This window comes from Oncorhynchus mykiss, chromosome 8 (assembly GCF_057628025.1).
Source record: "Oncorhynchus mykiss isolate SJ-2025 chromosome 8, ASM5762802v1, whole genome shotgun sequence".
Taxonomy (NCBI): Eukaryota; Metazoa; Chordata; class Actinopteri; order Salmoniformes; family Salmonidae; genus Oncorhynchus; species Oncorhynchus mykiss.
This window is the reverse complement of record NC_143029.1, coordinates 36,959,214-36,983,564: the sequence shown is the minus strand read 5'-3', so window position 1 is coordinate 36,983,564 and position 24,351 is coordinate 36,959,214. Positions and strand designations below refer to the sequence as shown.

Below are 24,351 nucleotides of genomic sequence, written 5' to 3'. Positions count from 1 at the left end.
CAAACACTTAGCCATGCCCAGACTTATTTTGTGTCATTATTGTCATCGTAATACCAGTACTCGATATAGTGCATCTGTCATCTGATTTGTTGTGAGTCATGGCATGCTTTTTATGTGTGTAAGTTGACCATTTGCGATTTTATTTTCTTTCTTTCTGTTCTTTCTTTCTTTCCTTCTTTCCTTCTTTCCTTCTCTCGATTTTGCTCCCTCTCTCTCTCTCTCTCTCTCTCGCTCTCTCTCTCGCTCTCTCTCTCTCTCTCACACTCCTTCTCTGTCTATATGGAATAGAGTAGGATTGATACGATTGCAATCAATTCTGTTTAGAGTGGTCAGCGTGTACATCAGGTAACACCAGTTCAGGTTACCCTGTTACAGGTGACCAGAACCCAATGATGATCTCTCACCCGCCAACCCTCTGTTTCCAGTCAGACAGCTATAGGCCGTAAGAAATCTTCTAAATACTAGACCTCTTGGGCCAGTTTCCCAGATCCAGGCTAAACCTACTCCTGGACTAAAAAGGGATTCGCCATTGAATATGCTTTTTAGTCCAGGACTAGTAACTGACCCCCTAGTAACTAAGACAGTCCTTATTTAAAATCACAAGGGAGATACAGTATATACACTGAACAAAAATATAAACGTTTCATGAGCTGGAATAAATGATCCCAGAAATGTTCCATAAAATGTGTTTACATCCCTGTTTAGTGAGTATTTCTCCTTGCCAAGATAATCCATCCACCTGACAGGTGTGGCATATCAAGAAGCTGATTAAGCAGCATCGTCATCACACAGGTGAATTTCTGCAAACTGTCAGAAACGGTCTCAGGGCAGCTCATCTGTGCGCTCGTTGACCTCACCAGGGTCTTGACCTGACTGCAGTTCGGCGTTGTAACCAACTTCAGTGGGCAAATGCTCACCTTCGATGGCCACAGGCACCCTGGAGAAGTGTGCACTTCACGGATGAATCCCGATTTCAACTGTACCGGGCAGATGGCCGAGCGGTTTTCTGATGAGCCCCATGGTGGCAGTGAGGTTATGGTATGGGGAGGCGTAAGCTACGGACAATGAAGACAATTGCATTTTATCGATGGCAATTTGAATAAGACAGAGATATCATGACGAGATCCTGAGGCCCATTATCGTGCCATTCATCCGCTGCCATCACCTCATACTCACCAGACATGTCACCCATTGAGCATGTTTGGGATGCTCTGGATCGACGTGTACGACAGTGTGTTCCAGTTCCCGCCAATATCCAGCAACTTTGGACAGCCATTGAAGAGGACAGGGACAACATTCCACATGGCCACAATCAACAGCCTGATCAACTCTATGCGATGGAAATGTGTCTCTCTGCATGAGGCAAATGGTGGTCACACCAGATACTGACTGGTCTTCTAATCCACTTCACTTTTTTTAAGGGAGCTTTGACCAACAGATGCATATCTGTATTCCCAGTCATGGTGAATCCATAGATTAGGGCCTGTTTTGACTGATTTCCTTATATGAACTGAAACTCAGTAAAATCTTTGAAATTGTTGCATGTTGCGTTTCCATTCTTCTTCAGTGTATGTAATCTGCCCCCTCACATGATGTCATAGCACGCATACAACCTTCAACATAGTGAACAGCATACAGTAGTGGACCTATACCATTTTAAAAGGGCGGCTGTGGACTCTGGTCAAAAGTAGTGCACTATACAGGGAATAGGGTGCCATTTGGGAAGCTGACTTTGTCTTAGACACTTTTTTCAGAATCTATTATGTCTCATTCTCTGATGCAGCATGGGCGATATCTTGGAATCCTTTTGAAGAGTCCCAGCTTCACAGTGTGTCCAATTGTACTGTATGTATTCCTGTATGATTCATCAGGCCTTAGGACAGGCGGACAGGAAGACAATCAGTCAGTGTGTTCAGCTGAGTGCTGTGCTGGGCTGGCAACTATGGACAGAAACGCCACGGCTTTTTATAGAAGCAGCCAACAGTATCTGCCTTTGCTACGTTGTGTAAAGACGGCCCTGGGCTGGGACTGTTACTGTGTGTGTGTGTGTGTGTGGTGACATAATGCCTTGGTGTTGTCCTTTTGTAGGATGGTGTCTGAAAGACAATAGCATACGCGGCAGGTTTCTTCTGTTTCAATACACACACGCGGCAGCTCTCTCCTGTTTCAATCAAAGCCCGCTGTTTTCAGCACAGCGGAACGGAAGCAGCTCTCTGTCGCATTCAATCACGCAACAAAATGATACACACACTTTAACAACATGTGCTCTGTCCAGCACACACATTTCTAGCTCTCACAAATGGAATGCTTTCCTCTCTCAACAGGACTCCACTACGGTGACCCCTGTGACCTTACGAGTCGACCCCCAGGGCTACTTCCTGTACTGGACTGACCAGAACAAGGTAAGAACAAAGATATTACACAGAAGAAGATAATAACAAAGGCATTTCACAGATTGAAGATCATTTTGGTAACATCCCATTTCCTTTTCAGAGTCGAGAGAACTTTGGTTGAACCAGGAAACAATTGTTTATTTGTAAAGGTAGACATGTCAGAGATACTCTTCATTTAGATGGAAGTGCCTTTAGAAGGAATTGGGTTGTCCATAGTGTAGCACTGAGAGATAATGTTGCTCTATGAAACTGTAGACGCAGCATTCCAGCACCACTCCTAAAATACTACCCTAAGCAGGTGAGGCAGGACATACTCACAGATCAGTGGTCAATGTCCTGCTCAGGGTGGGTTTTGTTGGGGTAGAACTGGAGTTGACAGCTACTCCCTGTCCCCACTTCCCCTCATAATCAACAACAACAACAACACACAAGTCACGAGCAGTATATTGTTTGAGTGGCTCTTGGCAGTCGATGCTAGGCTCATACTAGCTTTACCTTCTTACTGCAATCCTATGTGGGAGGTGATCTGAGCTGAATCAGTGACATTTGCACAGGCAGCTATCCCTAGAAACCACCAGGGTCACGTCTGTCCTTACTACAAGAACCAGTCAGAGGAGAGGGGAAAATATATAGCCACTATCCCTTAAGAGCGGAGGCTATTAGTAAAGAGAGCAGGAAAAGACCAGAGGTGTGTGGGGGGGAGGGGGGGGGGGGGGTGTATAGAGGTGGCGTCTCAGTCAGCAGTCCTGTCCCTGCCCCGGTCTGGTGGTATAGTGAAATAACTCCATCTGTTTCAACACAAAATCAATGGCTCTAACTGTGACTGGCTCTGCTGAGGCACACGCGCACGCACGCACGCACACACACACACACACACACACACACACACACACACACACACACACACACACACACACACACACACACACACACACACACACACACACACACACACACACACACACACACACACACACCTCCAGACACATAGATAATATAAAGCCAGCAAGTCATCACTTCTGCCCTCTGCAGTATATAAATACAGACAGCTTGCTACTGGCCCTGATTTTTACTCACCACATAATTACCTCTGGTTCTAAGTACATTAATGTACCCTTGCAATTTGTACCTTAAAAGAGGCAATAGTGTACCTTAGGGGACAAGATAGTAAAGGTACAAAAGCGTACATTTGGAAAAGGTACACATTTGCCTTTTTAGGGTATCACCATAGGGACAAAGCAGCTTGTTCTTTTTAAGTGGCAAAAATGTAGCTCTAAAAGGTTTTTGGCTGTTGTTCAACACTGCAGGGTGTAATGCCTTATTTGCATATTTCCCAGGGTGCCTTTCAAGTGAATTTTAGTTACCAGTACCACCCATGACTGTGTTTTGCTAGAGTCATGATTGTTGCATTCAAAGGCCTTCAGGCCTATAACCTTCACATAGTAAGTGCCTAAGTGAATATTTTATATTTGAAATGACAATACATGACATACTATAGGTCATAAGGCCATACTTTGACAGCCTAGTTTACCCCCAACACAATGGTCTGAAACTGCTGGGTTGCAGGCCACATCAGGCAAGTCACTTTATGCTGGCTTTCAAAGTGATATGAAATTCCTATTGGAATCCAGACAGATTTAGGATTTCCAAACATGTTCAATGAGCATGCAATCAATGAGCATGAAAAAACACACAATGAATTTTTGTTTTTATCAACCTGAAATAGGACATACTGGGAAATATGATAGTGATGGGTGTGGTTTTTGAGAGTATCTGATGACTGTACCTTAATATTCAAAATATTGTGAACAAAAATGTACCATTATACTAGATTATCTGCATGTATACCATGTGAGATTATATGTGTACCTCTGAAGGTAAATTGTGTGTTTTTTAAAATATTTTTGTATCCCCGGCAACAATACTACGCTAACCGTACCATTTATTTTCTATATTTCTCCCTAACAGAGCATCTCCCTGTAGGAACACAGAGGTGTGTGTCTGGAAGAGAATGTGTATTTGTACAGTATGTGTGTGTACATGCCTGCACATCCTGTATACGCAGTGTTAACGTACTGTTACAATGTGTATTCGTGAAGGATGGATGGGGGGGGGGGGGATCGGTACAGTAGAGTATTGGGACGCAATATCATTTTGATTTTCGATTCTATAGTTTTTTTTTATTCAAATCTGCATTTCTCCTCTTATACTTTGGCCTCAATCTTCTTTAGAAAAGGCGAGGCAACATGTTTTCAGCTCTTTTAGTTCCCTGACTGATCAACACCTGTGTTTATTATGGCTCTCTCTTGTCCCTCTGCAGCAGACAGACAGTATAGTGAAATGTGTCTGGAACAGCGAATTGCAGTACAATAGCTGTGTCGAATTGCAATCGTGATGCATATAGTATCGTAACACATATTGTATAGACACTTAAGTATGGGGGTAGTATTTGATGTGAGGTCCATGCCTTGGTTTTGAAGGTTTGTGCTTTATGTGTTTTCTTTTGCGTACCGTGATAAACGTACCGTTGCCCACGTCCTTACACATGTGCACTGTCCTGTCCACTGTGTGTGTGTGTGCGTGCGCGTGCGCGTGCGTGCGTGCAACATCCTGGTGGCCTGCAGAGCTGGAGCATTCCTTACATTCCTCAGGAGAAGAGAAGCAGTGGACAGATCGTGCCTCTATAGCTGTTACACACACACACACACACACACACACACACACAGCTTATTGTAGTATTCACTCAGCCGACCATGTGTGTGGGGGAGCGTGCATGCATGCGTGCATACATTTTTTATAAAAGCCTGTCTCACGAGATTGCCTCTATTTGTATCCCTTAGATTAAGTCTTACAGGGAGACTGCCAGGCAGTTTAGTTTAAAGGGGATTACGTACTTTTGTTCAGTGGTGGTAGTTATCCAGGTGTTTGTATGTGGTTGAGTGGGACCAAGACATCTGGCCGGAACTATTCAATGCCATGTTTCAGTGCAAAACCGAAGAACGTGCCCAAATCCTCAAACCGCTCAGTGAGAGAGATCCTGGCACTGAGTCGTGGCACTGTGTGCCTGCTGTGTGCCTGCTGTGTGCCTGCTGTGTGCGTGCTGTGTGCGTGCGTGTGTTTGTGCATGTGTGTGTCTGTGCATGCGTGTTTGTGAATGAGTCCAGCATCCCAGCATCTGTGTCTCTCTGCCATGTTGTATTCTTAAACAGACCGCCGGTATGTAAACTCACGCGGTCATAATACTGAGATGTTAGTGTGTGTGTCTCCAAGTCCATTTGTCTCTTGTTTTATGTCCCCGTGTGTACTCCCTCAACCCGACCAGACCTAATCCGCACCCCTCGGAATCACGTACATGCACAAATCTGTACACACACACACACACACACACACACACACACACACACACACACACACACACACACACACACACACACACACACACACACACACACACAAAAACAAACACCACCAGGCCAAAAGTTCAGTCATCACTCATCACCGATATTGTCTTAACAGAGGATTAACATGACACACACCTCTGTACGCTACGGCCAATGTTGTTGGCTAGTTTACATATCCCTGTCGTTCCATAGGCAGTGTCATGGCAACTAGAGAACAGCCTATCTCAGTCACTATCAGCGCACAAAACATTTGGCTATAAATTTTACATATGGTGTGTGACACGCCCGCATACACACTCACACACACACACACATTCCTTCACTGCCCAACAAGCAACAGGTGCCTCTGTGAAGGGTATAAATAAAGTATTCTCCCATTGGTGGAGAGCGCTTCTCAGGAAAGCGTTGCGTAATCTGGAGTGTTTGATGGACCTCACCAAATGAACAGCCATTTGGTCTAGTTGCCATGGTAGCCTTGAAATGCCAGGTGCAGTCGTCTCTTATTCCGTCTTCAGATTTTCAATGAGTTGCTTTTGTTATCGATCTCATCTGATGTTTGCGCTCCATTCAGGTTATTGGAGCTGTGTGTGTCCGTGCGAATTGTGGATGCATTCGTGCTTGTGTTTGTGCATGTGCGTGTGCGTGCGTGTGTGTGTGTTGTGAAGGAGGGTCAGGTCAGGGAGAAGGGTGGAAGGTTTCTCTAGGGACACTCCAGTTTCAGATCCCAGCCTCTCTCACTAAATGGCATGTCTCTCAGTTACAGTTGGTGGTTAGGCAAAGATCGTTTTGTGCATAGTATAGTTGCGCTACACAGATTTGAATAGAGTATTACAGAATTGAATAGAATAAGAGATGTGTAAATGAATTACCCTTCAGCGTATTGTAGTATGTGCAGCTGTGCTCATCTACAGCCTGGGAAGGCAGCTAATCTCTGCAAGAGTAGCCTTTTTCACTTGAAATAAGTGTTGTTGTTGATATAGTCTGGATAGGGTAATTCTAGTTACCCTAGTGCTACCCGTCTACCTAGCTTCCTACTCTATCATTGCTTTGAACTGCTGAATGCTCAGTACATGTGGCTGTGAAGTGTTGGAACATTGCATTTGTGCATTTGTGACCGATTGGTGGCTGTGTCCGTTGGAGGGGGTAGTTTTCTTCACCTCTGCTAGGCAATCAGCAATTATAGGGACGTAAAATAACAGTTTTATTTTTTCATGTTTTTCATGTTTTGGATCTCAAAAAAAATTACAAGTTCTTAATAGAAAAAAAAGAATAAATTGGGCGTTCCAAGTCCACAACAATGCTTAAACCACATCAAGAGACCACTTTTGAGGTCTTTGAAAAATGTGAGGAATGTAGATTTTTGGGTGTCGTTACCCTTCAATTCCAGTGCATCTTACCAGAAGATTCTTTATTAGCATCATCGCTAACGGCTACACAAAGTGTTAGACGCGCACACTGCACATACACAGATAGGGGGAATTCTCTTTGCCTCTTCAGAAATTTGGAGGAAATACGAATCACTGGTGCAGTCTGTTCATGTCTTATGATAAACTTGGGAACATTTAATTACTTGGTTCCCTACTAAGTTCAATAAATGTTACGATATTGTTGAATTCCATTTTAATGTCTGGATTCCGTGGTTCCGTCCGCATTCTCCGCATTGAGGATTTTATAGGGCCCTACAATTAGTGTTAGTACTTTAGCCTCTCCCAGTTTTTCAGTGGCTACAGTAAGCGGCAGTCTTGTCAGATGGTGGTGTTGTCTCCCATAACGAAGACTGTGGCCAAAACAAAGACATTCTGCAGAATTGTTCTGCGATGTTACTCGAGGAAGGAAAGAGAGGAAGGCTTCACACCACTCTCTTACTTGGGAATGTTACCTCGTTATTTTCAGATGATCTAATTTTGCTCTTTTGTATGTATGTTGTGTGATTTCCATGCCTGCTTACTCCTGTCACTATAGGTTTTACAGATGCGCCCCACCCCGTGGTTTCAACCCTTCTAATCTAGTGTACCCTGCACGCTACCCTACACTTAATGGACTTTAAGCAATAATATATCCACATGTTGAATCTCCCACACACACACACACACACACACACACACCATGTCTTGCCTCCATCGTAACAGAGTTCCCAGACGGTGCAATTCTGTTGGATTCCTTGGCTGGAGCTGCTCCTTTCGTCAGCACTATGGGACAGAGACGGACGTAAATCTACAGCCAATACGCCCACAGAAAACTTCTAGACAAGAGAGAGGGAAAGAGGGAGAGATATGGGTAGGGGGGTACTGGTGGAGGGAGAGAGAGAGGGATGGCAAGTTATAGGAAAATGGTGGTGGAGAATGATGGAGAGAGAGGCAGGCAGACAGAGAGCTCGAGGGAGAGATACAGAGAGAGGGTTGAAGAGTACACAAGAGAGAAAGAGAGATAGAGAGGGGTGAGGCGGGATAAAACCTGGAGAGCTGGCCAGTAAATTTAGGATGGTTGGTTATGGGAGCCAAAGAGAGGAATTGATGAGTTTGCTTTCCTGGAAACAATCTCCCTTGTTCTTTCTATCATGTCAGCCATAGCATGGTGTCTTGCCATTTGTCTAATGAGACTATTTCACGGGACATTATCATTTTTAGACATGATTGAGTGTGACAGTTTATTTTGATAGCTTTTTTGGGAATTGCGGACATTCTCCTGCTGTATAATTACTGTGATTATCTGTCGTTGTTAGCCGAGCGACTCGCTGTTGTTTCCCTCCACGCAGTCTGCCTTGTGTTCAGCCAGTTGGCCGTAACACTGTGTGTGTGTGTGTGTGTGTGTGTGTAGGACTGGATGACTCATAGACTTCATAACCATGACACAGAAATCGATGCCAGTGTAGACATGCAGAGAGGACTGTCATCGTCCCTCAAAGAACAAGGACAGGGCGATATTGATATGATGTCTTGACATCGCAATGACTCGGAAATGATTTATCCGTTTTCAGGGCTGGACCGAACCAGGTCTCATCTAAGTCCCAGAGGCTCTCCACTCTCCACGGCTCTGACATTTGAATCAATCAGTCATTTGGAAACAGCGCCGTCCATAATGGGATGTGTCACCGACTTTCTCTACTGTACTTTCACAATAGGACGTGTCGTTGAGTGTCTCTCTTGGTATTTCTTCGATGGGATTTCCTGCAGGTGATCTTGCAGGTGACAGTTTGAGAAATGGACACTGACAGTCTCTCCTTTGGTTTAAATGCCAGGCCCACTCCTGTTCTGGTGCCTCCACACTCGTTTTGTATTTTCTAACAGGCTTAAGATGGAAAAGGGTCAAATCAATGAAAAAACGAACTGAAAAAAAGTGAAAGTGGAAAATGATGACCTGCCAGACATGCCTGCCAGACATGAACTTAGACACGGGAACAAAATATACATGTTCTATGTATTGCCAGGCTTCCTCTGATGAAGGTGACACGCTTTCTGAGCATCAACAGTGAAAGAGGGATGAAAAGATTAAAAACGCTGCCAGACTCTGATGGATTTACGGCGGTTGTATGACTAGAATCTATCCGTTGCCTTTCTTGAGGAGGGGAGCAACTCTGGCCAAAAATATATATTTTTGCTTGGGTTAGCCGTGTTGGCCCTGCTCCCCTTTGTGAATTCTGATTAGTATTGCTTATTTTCCACTGCTACAGGCTATGGTACACACACACACACACACACACACATACACACACACACACACACACACACACACACACACACAGTGGCACTGACCTCTGTTCATTTCCTCTCTAAGCTGTTGTACCTCATTCAGAAAAAGTCAAACCGTCAGAGAGAAGGGATGCTCCCTACACTCAGAAACACAAATGTGACAAAGCAAACTTCACTTCCAGCCAGTCTCTCTCTCTCTCTCTCATCACACGTCCCGCGTCCTTGTTTGAACTCACATGTAACAAAAGCCAACGGCTGCTCTATTATACAGCTCTGAACGTGGAGCCTGCCAGAGGTAGTTTCATAGTATATATATATATATATATATATATATGAGGTGGAACAGTAGAGATGAGGCTTATCCTTCTCTCCGAGGTGACGTTATTTATAACGTTTATGTTGGCCTATTTCTGCGTGCACCCATTATTCAAAACCCTCCCCGACACCGCTCATTCAAATCACCTGACACGGTTCACACACAGAGAATACGGCACACCAATTTGAATAACTGCTACAGCGTGCTCCCTCGGGATGTCAGTGGAAGAAAGCAAAGGGAAAGGCCCAACAGCAGGGACAAAAGACGCACTCTACACACCAGCGTTATTTTATACGCCACACCTGTTTGCACTGTACACGTATGTGTTTCCACAAATTCCAAGGTGTGACAGAACATCTCCCCACATCTCTCGCTGTGTTGTTTACCTTTCATTGTCGAGAAGCTTTGAGTGAGCGAACAGTGCACACAGAGTACTGCGTGTGTGAAGTATGTATGTTATTGTTTGCCTGCGCTGGAGGCTCTGTTCAATCAAAATGTGATGTGGACTAGAGCATTCTACAGATGGCTGACGGTGGAACAGACAGAACAGTCTTTATCGCCACAGAACAGAACACACCAGACCACAGCTCTCTCCTCTCTCTTTCTCTCTCTTGTCCACTCCTGTCTCCTGCTCTCTCCTTCTATCTCTCTCCTATTCTCTCGCTCTGGTTTTTATCTCTGTCTGACTTGGACACATGCACAGGTTCTTTATCCCACCTTCGCAGCTCTTCCCTGAGTTAGATATCATGCGTTGTTTTCCACAGTGATAATGAGATATTGTGAAAGCCATTGATTAGAATATGTGATTTGTTTGTTCGCATATCCAACGGACAGCCAGCGAGATGTTAGTTTTGTTTGAATATTTGACAGTGAGATAATATGATAACGGCTGTTAAAAACCATGATCCAGCAAGTGATTTGTTTGTTCAAACTGCACCAAGAAATATTGCCAAGTAGATTCTTGTTTCATCAAAGTGTCCTCGTTGTTCCCCGTGCAGTTAAGTTATTAATGTGCTTGAGGTCTGTGGCTGTCAACCTTCTGTACGGAGTGAATAGCGCATGTGAATAGAAGAGGGGTGCGGCCAGCCACAGTCCTTTAAGTGCATTTCCAACAGCCAGCGGGAATATCACAGTATGGAGTACACGCCACTTGTCCCTCTCTGTCAAAGCGGCTAGTGCCTTCACACACACACAAGGGTGACATCAGCCAGTGACCCATAGCAACGAAATGTAACAAACATTATAGACGAGCAAAAAAAAAAGATTGCTGAAACAGATCGCACGCATAAAAGCATAGTCACAGGCAACAGAAATTATTCATCAAAAAATGGATTAGAAAACAATGGGCCTCCCGGGTGGGACAGTGGTCTAGGGCTGTGGTCAGTTGCTGTGCCACCAGAGACTCTGGGTTCGCTAGGCCAACGTATAATTGGCCTAGCGTCGTCCGGGTTAGGGAGGGCTTGGCCGGTAGGGATGTCCTTCTCTCATCACGCACCAGCGACTCCTGTGGCGGCCCGGGCGCAGTGCGCGCTAAACAGGTCGCCCCAGGTGCACGGTGTTTCCTCGGACCAGTTGTTGCGGCTGACTTCCGAGTTAAGCGAGTGAGTGTTAAGAAGCATGGCTTGGCGGGTCATGTTTTGGAGGACGCATGACTCGACCTTCGCCCATTGGGGAGTTGCAGCGAGGAGACAAGATCGTAATCACCAAAATAAAATGTATAAAATAATAATAATGATAGAGCAGAATCCAGTCCAGGATTAATTGAAAATGAATGGGCCACCCTGTCTGCCGGGTGCTGTCTGTCAGAGAATTTACTGTCTGATTTTCATGTCAGGCCATGACGACCAAGCTTACTATTGGTAAAATATAGCTGCTCTCGCTTCCTTGTGTATATATAGCATATACAGTTGAAGTCAGAAGTTTACATACACCTTAGCCAAATACATTTGAACTCAGTTTTTCACAATTCCTGACATTTAATCCTAGTAAATATTCCTTGTCTTAGGTCAGTTAGGATCACCACTTTATTTTAAGAATGTGAAATGTCAGAATAATAGTAGAGAGAATGATTTATTTCAGCTTTTATTTCTTTCATCACACTCCCAGTGGGTCAGAAATGTACATACACTCAATTAGTATTTGGTAGCATTGCCTTTAAATTGTTGAACTTGGGTGAAACATTTCGGGTAGCCTTCCACAAGCTTCCCACAATAAGTTGGGTGAATTGTGTCCCATTCCTCCTGACAGAGCTGGTGTAACTGAGTCAGCTTTGTAGGCCTCCTTGCTCGCACACGCTTTTTCAGTTCTGCCCACAAATGTTCTATTGGATTGAGGTTAGGGTTTTGTGATGGCCCTTCCAATACCTTGACTTTGTTGTCCTTAAGCCATTTTGCCACAATGTTGGAAGTATGCTTGGGGTCATTGTCCATTTGAAAGACACATTTGCAACCAAGCTTTAACTTCCTGACTGATGTCTTGAGATGTTGCTTCAATATATCCACATAATTTTCCATCCTCATGATGCCATCTATTTGAAGTGCACCAGTCCCTCCTGCAGCAAAGCACCCCCACAACATGATGCTGCCACTCCGTGCTTCACGGTTGGGATGGTGTTCTTCGGCTTGCAAGCCTCCCCGTTTGTCCTCCAAACTTAACGCTGGTAATTATGGCCAAACAGTTCTATTTTTGTTTCATCAGACCAGAGGACATTTCTCCAAGAAGTACGATCTTCCTTCCCATGTGCAGTTGCAAACCATAGTCTGACTTTTTTATGGCAGTTTTGCTGAACGGCCTTTCAGGTTATGTCGATATAGGACTTTTACTGTGGATATAGATACTTTTGTACCGGTTTCCTCCAGCATCTTCACAAGGTCCTTTGCTGTTGTTCTGGGATTGATTTGCACTTTTCACACCAAAGTACGTTCATCTCTAGGAGACAGAACACGTCTCCTTCCTGAAAGGAAATTGCTCCCAAGGATGAACCAGACTTATGGAGGTCTACAATTGTTTTCCTGAGGTCTTGGCTGATTCTTTTGATTTTCCCATGATGTCAAGCAAAGAGGCACTGAGTTTGAAGGTAGGCCTTGAAATACATCCACAGGTACACCTCCAATTGACTCAAATGATGTCAATTAGCCTATCCGAAGCTTCTGAAGCCATGACATCATCTTCTGTCATTTTCCAAGCTGTTTAAAGGCACAGTCAACTTAGTGTATGTAAACTTCTGACCCACTGGATTTGTGATACAGTGAATTTTAAGTTAAATAATCTGTCTGTAAACAATTGTTGGAAAAATGACTTGTGTCATGCACAAAGTAGATGTCCTAACCAACTTTCCAAAACTATAGTTTGTTAACAAGACATTTGTGGAGTGGTTGAAAAAATAGTTAATGTTATGGACAGTGCTTTGTGTAGTGTGTTGCGTCTTTGGAAATGATGGTTCGAATCCCGGGTCTGCCACGGCATGGATGGACCAATTTACACTGTCAAAAATATAGTTCACCAAGCTACCAATTACTTCACACTGGAAGAAGTTAAGCTACACTACAGCTACCCTTGAGAAAAATATAGTTTACTTCACAAAAGTAGTTCACTACATCCAAACTACTTTGTGATATATTATCATATCTAAATCTGAAATGTCATAGACTACAAATAGCAAGAACAGATCACTCTGGGGTTATATGTTAACAGAATGTGTACTTTAGCCTATTAAACACACATGAGAATAAGGCAGTTCTCATGCCGAAGAATAACATCAATTCTTGCCCATATTTTCTGTTATTTTGGAGAAAAAAAGTAATGTGTAGTTCCAGTGGTTAGCTACGCTGCTATATGTAAAATAATAATAATAATAATAATAATAATAATAATAAGTAATAAACTACTAAAAACACAACCAAGATTTGAATATAGTTCAGCTCCCACCAAGCTCCTACAAAATATAGTTCAATTACTAGTTGAACTGCATGTAGTTCACTGCTCCCCAACACTGCTCATTCGACTGCTATGTACCATAAATGTGCAATTAAACGCAGAGTCTCAAATAGCCGCCTGTCCCTTTTTTAATAGCTGAGCAACGGCACACATTTCAGCAAATAAACGTCTGTTTCAAATAAACGGCGTGTCTAAACTAATTGTTTCCGAGGTTTTAATGTTTTGGTATGTTACATTAAATGATGAAATAATGACCAAAAAAAAAGGATGCCACTCAGTTTTTGTCGTCAGAAAGAAAGCGCTACCCATTGGCTGCTAAGAGCTGAGAACTGATAGCTAACCCTTGACATGTAGCTTACTGGCAAGCACAAAAACAGTCAACAACTTTGGGAGTACAGACCCCCAGAAATCGTCCGATCACTCTCTAGTGGCGAAAGTAAGAACTGCCAAAAGTGCAATGTCAAACAGGAGAATAATAGAGAATAATAAACAGGAGAATAATCGATCCATATTAAGACTAAAGAAACGTGACACAGTGTGTAAATGATATCACATTAGTGCAGTAAATGAAGAAATTCATTACAATGCTGTATGGAAGTGAATGCTGCAAATAAATAATTAACTATGCAAATGAACAACAGTTGTGTGCATTTCCTATTAAGGAAATAGACACCTGGCTCAAATAGAAGCCTGTCTCTAATAAGAGTCTGTTGTGTTCAATGATTTAAGCCAATAAATGCCCGGGGCTATATTATTAATTGAAGTTTTACGGTATGAGGCATCAACAGTCCCCAGGATCTCCTTAAGAACTTTCACCATTCATGAATATCGACTGCTGTGATCAATAAGCACCCAAATATTGAGACCATCCCGCTCTTGCAGCGGTGCATTTTTAAGTCAATTAATCGAGTTGGGCTCCTCTTTAATGGTTTGATGGAGGGGATTGGGTGTGACATCAGTGACCTCAGGGTGAGATGCTACTCTGGTTGGTTTGATAGAGGAAATTGGGTGTGACATCAGTGACCTCAGGGTGAGATGCTACTCTGGTTGGTTTCATAGAGGGGATTGGGTGTGACATCAGTGACCTCAGGGTGAGATGCTACTCTGGTTGGTTTGATAGAGGGGATTGGGTGGGACATCAGTGACCTCAGGGTGAGATGCTACTCTGGTTGGTTTGATAGAGGGGATTGGGTGGGACATCAGTGACCTCAGGGTGAGATGCTACTCTGGTTGGTTTGATAGAGGGGATTGGGTGTGACCTCAGGGTGAGATGCTACTCCGGTTGGTTTGATAGAGGGGATTGGGTGTGACATCAGTGACCTCAGGGTGAGATGCTACTCTGGTTGGTTTGATAGAGGGGATTGGGTGTGACATCAGTGACCTCAGGGTGAGATGCTACTCTGGTTGGTTTGATAGAGGGAATGGTGTGTGACATCAGGGTGAGATGCTACTCTGGTTGGTTTGATAGAGGGAATTGTGTGTGACATCAGGGTGAGATGCTACTCTGGTTGGTTTGATAGAGGGAATTGTGTGTGACATCAGGGTGAGATGCTACTCTGGTTGGTTTGATAGAGGGAATTGGGTGTGACATCAGTGACCTCAGGGTGAGATGCTACTCTGGTTGGTTTCATAGAGGGGATTGGGTGTGACATCAGTGACCTCAGGGTGAGATGCTACTCTGGTTGGTTTGATAGAGGGGATTGGGTGTGACCTCAGGGTGAGATGCTACTCTGGTTGGTTTGATAGAGGGGATTGGGTGTGACCTCAGGGTGAGATGCTACTCTGGTTGGTTTGATAGAGGGGATTGGGTGTGACATCAGTGACCTCAGGGTGAGATGCTACTCTGGTTGGTTTGATAGAGGGGATTGGGTGGGACATCAGTGACCTCAGGGTGAGATGCTACTCTGGTTGGTTTGATAGAGCGGATTGGGTGTGACATCAGTGACCTCAGGGTGAGATGCTACTCCGGTTGGTTTGATAGAGGGGATTGGGTGTGACATCAGTGACCTCAGGGTGAGATGCTACTCTGGTTGGTTTGATAGAGGGGATTTGGTGTGACATCAGTGACCTCAGGGTGAGATGCTACTCTGGTTGGTTTGATAGAGGGGATTGGGTGGGACATCAGTGACCTCAGGGTGAGATGCTACTCTGGTTGGTTTGATAGAGGGGATTGGGTGTGACATCAGTGACCTCAGGGTGAGATGCTACTCCGGTTGGTTTGATAGAGGGGATTGGGTGTGACATCAGTGACCTCAGGGTGAGATGCTACTCTGGTTGGTTTGATAGAGGGGATTTGGTGTGACATCAGTGACCTCAGGGTGAGATGCTACTCTGGTTGGTTTGATAGAGGGGATTGGGTGGGACATCAGTGACCTCAGGGTGAGATGCTACTCTGGTTGGTTTGATAGAGGGGATTGGGTGGGACATCAGTGACCTCAGGGTGAGATGCTACTCTGGTTGGTTTGATAGAGGGGATTGGGTGAGACATCAGTGACCTCAGGGTGAGATGCTACTCTGGTTGGTTTGATAGAGGGGATTGGGTGTGACCTCAGGGTGAGATGCTACTCTGGTTGGTTTGATAGAGGGGATTCAGTGTGACATCAGTGACCTCAGGGTGAGATGCTACTCTGGTTGGATTGATAGAGGGGATTGGGTGGGACATCAGTGACCTCAGGGTGAGATGCTACTCTGGTTGGTTTGATAGAGGGGATTGGGTGGGACATCAGTGACCTCAGGGTGAGATGCTACTCTGGTTGGTTTGATAGAGGGGATTGGGTGTGACATCAGTGACCTCAGGGTGAGATGCTACTCTGGTTGGATTGATAGAGGGGATTGGGTGTGACATCAGTGACCTCAGGGTGAGATGTTACTCTGGTTGGTTTGATAGAGGGGATTTGGTGTGACATCAGTGACCTCAGGGTGAGATGCTACTCTGGTTGGTTTGATAGAGGGGATTGGGTGGGACATCAGTGACCTCAGGGTGAGATGCTACTCTGGTTGGTTTGATAGAGGGGATTGGGTGGGACATCAGTGACCTCAGGGTGAGATGCTACTCTGGTTGGATTGATAGAGGGGATTGGGTGTGACATCAGTGACCTCAGGGTGAGATGCTATTCTGGTTGGATTGATAGAGGGGATTGGGTGTGACATCAGTGACCTCAGGGTGAGATGCTACTCTGGTTGGTTTGATAGAGGGGATTTGGTGTGACATCAGTGACCTCAGGGTGAGATGCTACTCTGGTTGGTTTGATAGAGGGAATTGGGTGTGACCTCAGGGTGAGATGCTACTCTGGTTGGTTTGATAGAGGGGATTCAGTGTGACATCAGTGACCTCAGGGTGAGATGCTACTCTGGTTGGATTGATAGAGGGGATTGGGTGTGACATCAGTGACCTCAGGGTGAGATGCTTCTCTGGTTGGTTTGATAGAGGGGATTTGGTGTGACATCAGTGACCTCAGGGTGAGATGCTACTCTGGTTGGTTTGATAGAGGGGATTGGGTGGGACATCAGTGACCTCAGGGTGAGATGCTACTCTGGTTGGTTTGATAGAGGGGATTGGGTGGGACATCAGTGACCTCAGGGTGAGATGCTACTCTGGTTGGTTTGATAGAGGGGATTGGGTGGGACATCAGTGACCTCAGGGTGAGATGCTACTCTGGTTGGTTTGATAGAGGGGATTGGGTGTGACCTCAGGGTGAGATGCTACTCCGGTTGGTTTGATAGAGGGGATTGGGTGTGACATCAGTGACCTCAGGGTGAGATGCTACTCTGGTTGGTTTGATAGAGGGGATTTGGTGTGACATCAGTGACCTCAGGGTGAGACGCTACTCTGGTTGGTTTGATAGAGGGGATTGGGTGGGACATCAGTGACCTCAGGGTGAGATGCTACTCTGGTTGGTTTGATAGAGGGGATTGGGTGTGACATCAGTGACCTCAGGGTGAGATGCTACTCCGGTTGGTTTGATAGAGGGGATTGGGTGTGACATCAGTGACCTCAGGGTGAGATGCTACTCTGGTTGGTTTGATAGAGGGGATTTGGTGTGACATCAGTGACCTCAGGGTGAGATGCTACTCTGGTTGGTTTGATAGAGGGGATTGGGTGTGACATCAGTGACCTCAGGGTGAGATGCTTCTCTGGTTGGTTTGATAGAGGGGATTTGGTGTGACATCAGTGACCTCAGGGTGAGATGCTACCCTGAGGTCACTGATGTGAGATGCTACTCTGGTTGGTTTGATAGAGGGAATTTGGTATGACCTCAGGGTGAGATGCTACTCTGGTTGGTTTGATAGAGGGGATTGGGTGTGACATCAGTGACCTCAGGGTGAGATGCTACTCTGGTTGGTTTGATAGAGGGGATTGGGTGGGACATCAGTGACCTCAGGGTGAGATGCTACTCTGGTTGGTTTGATAGAGGGGATTGGGTGTGACATCAGTGACCTCAGGGTGAGATGCTACTCTGGTTGGTTTGATAGAGGGGATTGGGTGTGACCTCAGGGTGAGATGCTACTCTGGTTGGTTTGATAGAGGGGATTGGGTGTGACATCAGTGACCTCAGGGTGAGATGCTACTCTGGTTGGTTTCATAGAGGGGATTGGGTGGGACATCAGTGACCTCCGGGTGAGATGCTACTCTCTTAGACATGTTTTTTCGAGAAGGGTTTTCCGACTGTCCCCATGGAAGGACCTTTTTGGGTTCCATGTAGAACCCGATGTAGAAAGTGTACTACATGGAATACACCTGTAACCAAAAGGGTTCTCCTATGAGGACAGCCGAAGAACCCTTTAAGGTTTTCGATAGCACCTTTTTTCCCCTAAAGGGTCATAATAGGTTTATCGTATGACAATGCAGCGATCCACAGCGTGTTAGGTCCGTTGTCGTTTCGATGTGGTTGAGTACTCAAAGAACCCCTTAAGCATCCTGTGATGCTGTGATTTGACTAGCCAGTAGCCACGCTGCAGTCTAGCCAGGTGGATCCTTTCTGTATAGAGAGGCCTTCAATCTCAGACATCTAACCCGTGGCCTGTTGATATCTCAGAGATAGAGAGCTGTGGTTTAATAGAGCAGTATAGGAGATAGAGCAGCCTTGGCTGCATCTCAATTGTCTAAAGTAGCTTCCTCTCACCTTGTCTCCGTTGGATCATTCTCTCTTCCCCTATCTTCCTCTCTCTCTCTCTCTCTCTCTCTCTTGCTCTCTCATACACACACACTCACAAATGTTTCAAAATGACACATATACTTAATCATTACAGACCTCGTTTAATTTAATCGATTTCACTCGAGGAATCTGGAATGACAGATTAAAGCAGCAATTATATTTTAAAGATATGCATGTACAGTGCCAGTTTGTTTCGGTAAATGGATGAGTGAGAGAGTGACCACGTGAATCAGTGAATGAGTGAACCAACGACAGGAGACATCATTTTTCTGAGTTCCTGAATTAGCATTAGCGTGTCTATGGGATACTGAGTGGAGATTAGCATTAGGCTAATGAGCGGTGACTCTCCATTTGGGCTAATGAATCATTAACCACCCTTTCAGAGGAAGCTGTTTACCGCCTTCACTTTCAGAAACCCCCTCTCTTTCAGTCCTTACTAGCAACCAAAAACCCTACGATTCACTCCACTTACTCATTTAGCTGTCTTTCTAAATCAGGGTGGCTTGTGCATGTCACAGTCTACTTTGTATCCCATTACCCTGGTAGACAGTAATAGAGGCATTGGATGGGGAGGATGAAATATCCATTGCTTTCCCCTGCTGCCTCCCAGTCATTTTTCCTGGTATTTCCATTAGTGAAAGGTTACACAATATCACTGTGTCTGTCTCTTCCCTATGAGTAATAACACCATTAGTTGGTGTTGTAATTATCTAGCTGTGGTCCATCTCTTAGAGGTACAGTAATGTGAAACCTAATCGCCTCATTAACACACAGTGGACACACAGCCACCCAGTGTGATAGCCATTATACAGCCAGACTGGTCTCACACAGACGTTTATAGACACACATGTTCACACTCACACACATGTACACACATACATCGTGAACGCACACACACTTCAAACCATAGATCTACCCAAGCAGGGTACCCCCCCCCCCCCCCCCCCCCCCCCCCCCCCCATCTCCAGCCACCAGCTCTTACTCTGACAATACCTTGATGTCTGGAAGGAGACGTTTGGGGGCGATAAAACAACAATCTACATTTCAATGACATTTGCCCCCGAATGGCAGTTGTAGCTGCGTCTGCAATGTGACAATGCAGACAACAAAGAACCAACAGACATCAAATAGATACATAATGAACATCATAAATTAACAAGTCCCTTGACACGCAACAACACTTCAAAAACAGATTGAAACTGACAAGCTCTTAGCCTCTGGACTGGAGGAACGTTTGGAGAACTTTCCCATTTGATGAGGCCAATCGAGGAGATTGGATTGTCCATCTCCAGACTTCTCCTGGATTCTCCCTCTGTCTCCCCTTGGTCCCCCTCTCATCTCCTCTCCTCACTCCTCTGTCCCATTTGAGCTGCAGAGCTCCGGAGCCTAACTGTGCCAGTAATGTGGGTCAGAAGCCTCTCTTTTCCTCAGCCTGTCGATTCAATTTGGCGAGATGATAAGGAGGTCTCAAATTGAACCAGCTCAGAGGTATCGTGGTGCTGTGGGGAGACTGACGTACTTAAAATACGACTGGCCTCAGAGAACGTTCCTCGAGAGAGGAGAAGATGAGAGATGGGGTGAGAATGAAAGAGTAAGAGAGAGACGGGAGAAGACACAGACAGAGAGAATAAGAGGAGAAGAGAGAGGCGGGAGAAGACACAGACAGAGAGAATAAGAGGAGAAGAGAGAGGCGGGAGAAGACACAGACAGAGAGAATAAGAGGAGAAGAGAGAGGCGGGAGAAGACACAGACAGAGAGAATAAGAGGAGAAGAGAGAGGCGGGAGAAGACACAGACAGAGAGAATAAGAGGAGAAGAGAGAGGCGGGAGAAGACACAGACAGAGAGAATAAGAGGAGAAGAGAGAGGCGGGAGAAGACAGACAGAGAGAATAAGAGGAGAAGAGAGAGGCGGGAGAAGACACAGACAGAGAGAATAAGAGGAGAAGAGAGAGACGGGAGAAGACACAGACAGAGAGAATAAGAGGAGAAGAGAGAGGCGGGAGAAGACACAGATAGAGAGAATAAGAGGAGAAGAGAGAGGTGGGAGAAGACACAGACAGAGAGAATAAGAGGAGAAGAGAGAGACGGTAAACAGAAAGGGAGAGAAGACCGGTACAGAGAGAAAGTGATAGGAGTAGACAGAGGAACGGCAGTTAGCCCATCAGAGAGAGAGAGGGGGAGAGTAAGAGTTAGGGAGAGAGTGAGAACATTGACATCGGCAGACAAGTGAGAAGAGAAACAGGGGAGCTGAAGTATTTCAGTCTTGTCTTGTTAGGCTTCTTTTAAAGGTAATTCAGTAAGCATTGCCTTGGTACTTGTGTCTTTACTCAGATCATTTGTTTTTATGACTTGTCTCTACTTAACATCCCTTAAAGTTGCTTGTTGTGATGGTAAAACCAATATTGTTTTTATTGTCTTTGGAAATGACTCACATTCTCTTTCTTAACAGAGGGATATAATGCAAAGCAGTAAAGCTTATCTTTCTAAAAGATAGGTTTGAAATTGACATGGTCTAAGAGAGGCTTGCGTTCCCACAGGCAGCCCTATTTTTTGACCAATCAGATCAGCTGTGTGATTGGAAAAAAGATTGGTGTCCCGCTAGCGGGACAACTTCCGGTGTGACTGGAGGGCGCGCAATTCAAATAAAAAATAATCATAAATAAAAAATGTAGTACATATATAGTACATATACTACTAAGTGCATATTTCTTAATGATCCAGAAAAGCAATAGTTATTTCTGTTTGTTTTATCAAAGTTAGCTGGCTAACTCATTGATCCTACTTTGTAGTATTACCCCTCTGCTCTGAGGGGAGGGATTTGGCTTGGACGGTCTAGTTTACAGATAGATTGTCATGGTTGACTGACACCACATGTTTTTACATGCTGTTGGCCTAATATAAGGATGTGTGCCCTCTGTTGTTGCTGGTTATGAATACAGGTGTGATCATGTTGTTACTGAAATAAATCACACAGTTACACCGAATAGCTCGAACAATAGTGTCTTTTCTTGTTGTTGCCCTCGCTCTGTCTGCTCGTTTACACCTGCACGCATTCGCAGAGACACGCGCACAGTCACTGGGTGAATCAAATAAACAGGTTCTATATTCATCCAGGGAGAGAGTAGTATTGTTCTCCCCTGGTGGCATTTCTCTGGATTATTTGTGGACATGTCAAACCAGCCAGGAGCTCCCTCTCTGAACCTACCACACACACACACACACACACACACACACACACACACACACACACTCAGAAACACATGGACTAGAGAGAGAGAGAGAGAGAGAGAGAGGAGAGAGAAAGAGGTAGGTATACCGGTTGCTTGGCGTCCAGAGGGAAAATGAAAAATGTATTTCCATTCGCCTGCTTTGTTCTGACTTCAAAGGGGCTTCTCTGACAGCGAGGTGGAGGTGTTTAAATGAGCTGATGCATGAGATGAGAGCCCACATTTCAACTGCCGCCGCCAGCACACACACACACACACACACACACACACACAGCTCAACTTCAACACAACCATTCACTGTTCACACAAACACAGGGCTCAAACACTCCAACCTCAACCCAGCCTATTCACGTCAATAAAGGTGACTGAGCGAGAGAAGCTGCTTGAACCCTGCCGATTCCACTTCAACGAGGCAGCTTAACCTCGAATAGCTCTGTGTGAATCACTCATTCACAACGAGGTCTGTAGGGATATGTCATGTGGGGTGGTGTGTGTAAGACAACTGTACCTCAGGAATCTCTGAGAGGGTACATGATAGGCACCACAAGGATAGACACACACATAGGAGGTGGAGTGTGTGAGCGTGTGTGCCTGTGTGTGCGCATGTATTTTATGTGCGTGCCTTTGTGTGCATGTGTTTGTGCATGCTTGCCTATGTGTGTATGGAGGGATTTCAGTGCCAAAATAAACTGTATTTGAATTCAATATTTTTGTGTTATGTCTCTGTTATTAAGGCTTTATGAATGAATGTATGTACAGTAAATTGTTACAAAACATAGAATTTGAATCGAATTAGAATTTTTTAACTGAATGCAATAGTCATTCAATTCAGTTTCAAATCATGAAATACAAGTTCAATTTATGAATTCAATGATTCAATTTGTTTAAATTCAATATTTAAATACAAATTCCAAGATATTCAATTCAAAAACAGACCCCACAGATCACTGAAATCGCCACACATTGCTTGTGGGGATACGTACTTTTGTGTTGTTTAGGGATCTGAAGCGCCGTACACCAGTGAGAGGAGATAAGAGAGGCCAGCAAATCTGCCTGAAGGAAGCTGCAGAGATAGAAGAGAAGACTTAAATTGTTTGGGGGGGTCAGTTTGGGAGAGGAGAGAAGGAGAGTGAAAGCAAAGCCTAGAGCTGTCATCTTCATACAGGAGGCCTGCTGTTGTTGGGAGGGAGTGAAGGATTGCGAGAGTGGAGAAGGGAGAGAGAAGAAGCAGATTTCCAAAGAGAGGGATTACAGCCAAAGTGAGGTAGCGAGGGATGGAGAGAAGGAGGCAGATTTCCAAAATAGGCGATAGCAGGAGAGAGAAAAAGGGATGAAAGAGAGAGAGGCAGGCAGAGAACCAGAGATGAGAGAGAGAGAGAGAGAGGGATGGTAGAAAGAGAAGGAGCCTAGAGACTGCAGGGGAGGATGGAGGGCTGAGGGAAGCAGATTTCCTCCGTCGTTCCTCTCACCTCTGCTATCTGTGAAAAGCAGTGTGAGCATGTGTGTGGAAAACAAAGCTCCCTCAGGTCATTCTCGTAGATTTGATGTGTGTGTAAAACAACGCTCCCTCAGGTCATTCTCGTAGATTTGATGTGTGTGTAAAACAAAGCTCCCTCAGGTCATTCTCGTAGATTTGATGTGTGTGGAAAACAAAGCTCCCTCAGGTCATTCTCGTAGATTTGATGTGTGTGGAAAACAAAGCTCCCTCAGGTCATTCTCGTAGATTTGATGTGTGTGGAAAACAAAGCTCCCTCAGGTCATTCTCGTAGATTTGATGTGTGTGGAAAACAAAACTCCCTCAGGTCATTCTCGTAGATTTGATGTGTGTGTAAAACAAAGCTCCCTCAGGTCATTCTCGTAGATTTGATGTGTGTGGAAAACAAAACTCCCTCAGGTCATTCTCGTAGATTTGATGTGTGTGTAAAACAAAGCTCCCTCAGGTCATTCTCGTAGATTTGATGTGTGTGGCCTCACCATTCTCCCTCACCTTCCATCCCTCTGCTGCCACCATCAGTCTCCCCCATACTCCCCTCCCTCATTCCTCTCCTTTCTTTACCTAGCACTCCCCCTTTCTCCACTGTCCCCTGCAAACTTCTCCCTCCCTCTCTTCCCCTTTTTCCCTCATCTACATTTATCCTCCCCCAATGCTCTGTTCCCTCCCCCATCAGACCCACCCATCCCTCTCCTCTCCTGATGTCCCTGGACAGGACAGCAGCGTACTGCCTCTCTCTCT

At 45.1% G+C, this 24,351-nt stretch overlaps 1 protein-coding gene across 5 annotated transcripts in view; it reads left to right on the top strand.

Moving 5' to 3' along the window:
• The window catches only part of LOC110529236 (1-phosphatidylinositol 4,5-bisphosphate phosphodiesterase beta-1), a 275,800-nt gene that overhangs the window by 7,582 nt on the left and 243,867 nt on the right, over positions 1–24,351 (top strand). For all 5 annotated transcript variants that reach the window (XR_005052868.2, XR_016497784.1, XM_036985414.2 and 2 more), the window contains exon 2: positions 2,325–2,402. Coding sequence is in view for 3 of the 5 variants with exons in the window: in XM_036985414.2 (XP_036841309.1) it covers positions 2,325–2,402 (78 nt within the window). In the remaining 2 variants the exon portion in view is untranslated. The remainder of the gene's footprint in view (positions 1–2,324; positions 2,403–24,351) is intronic.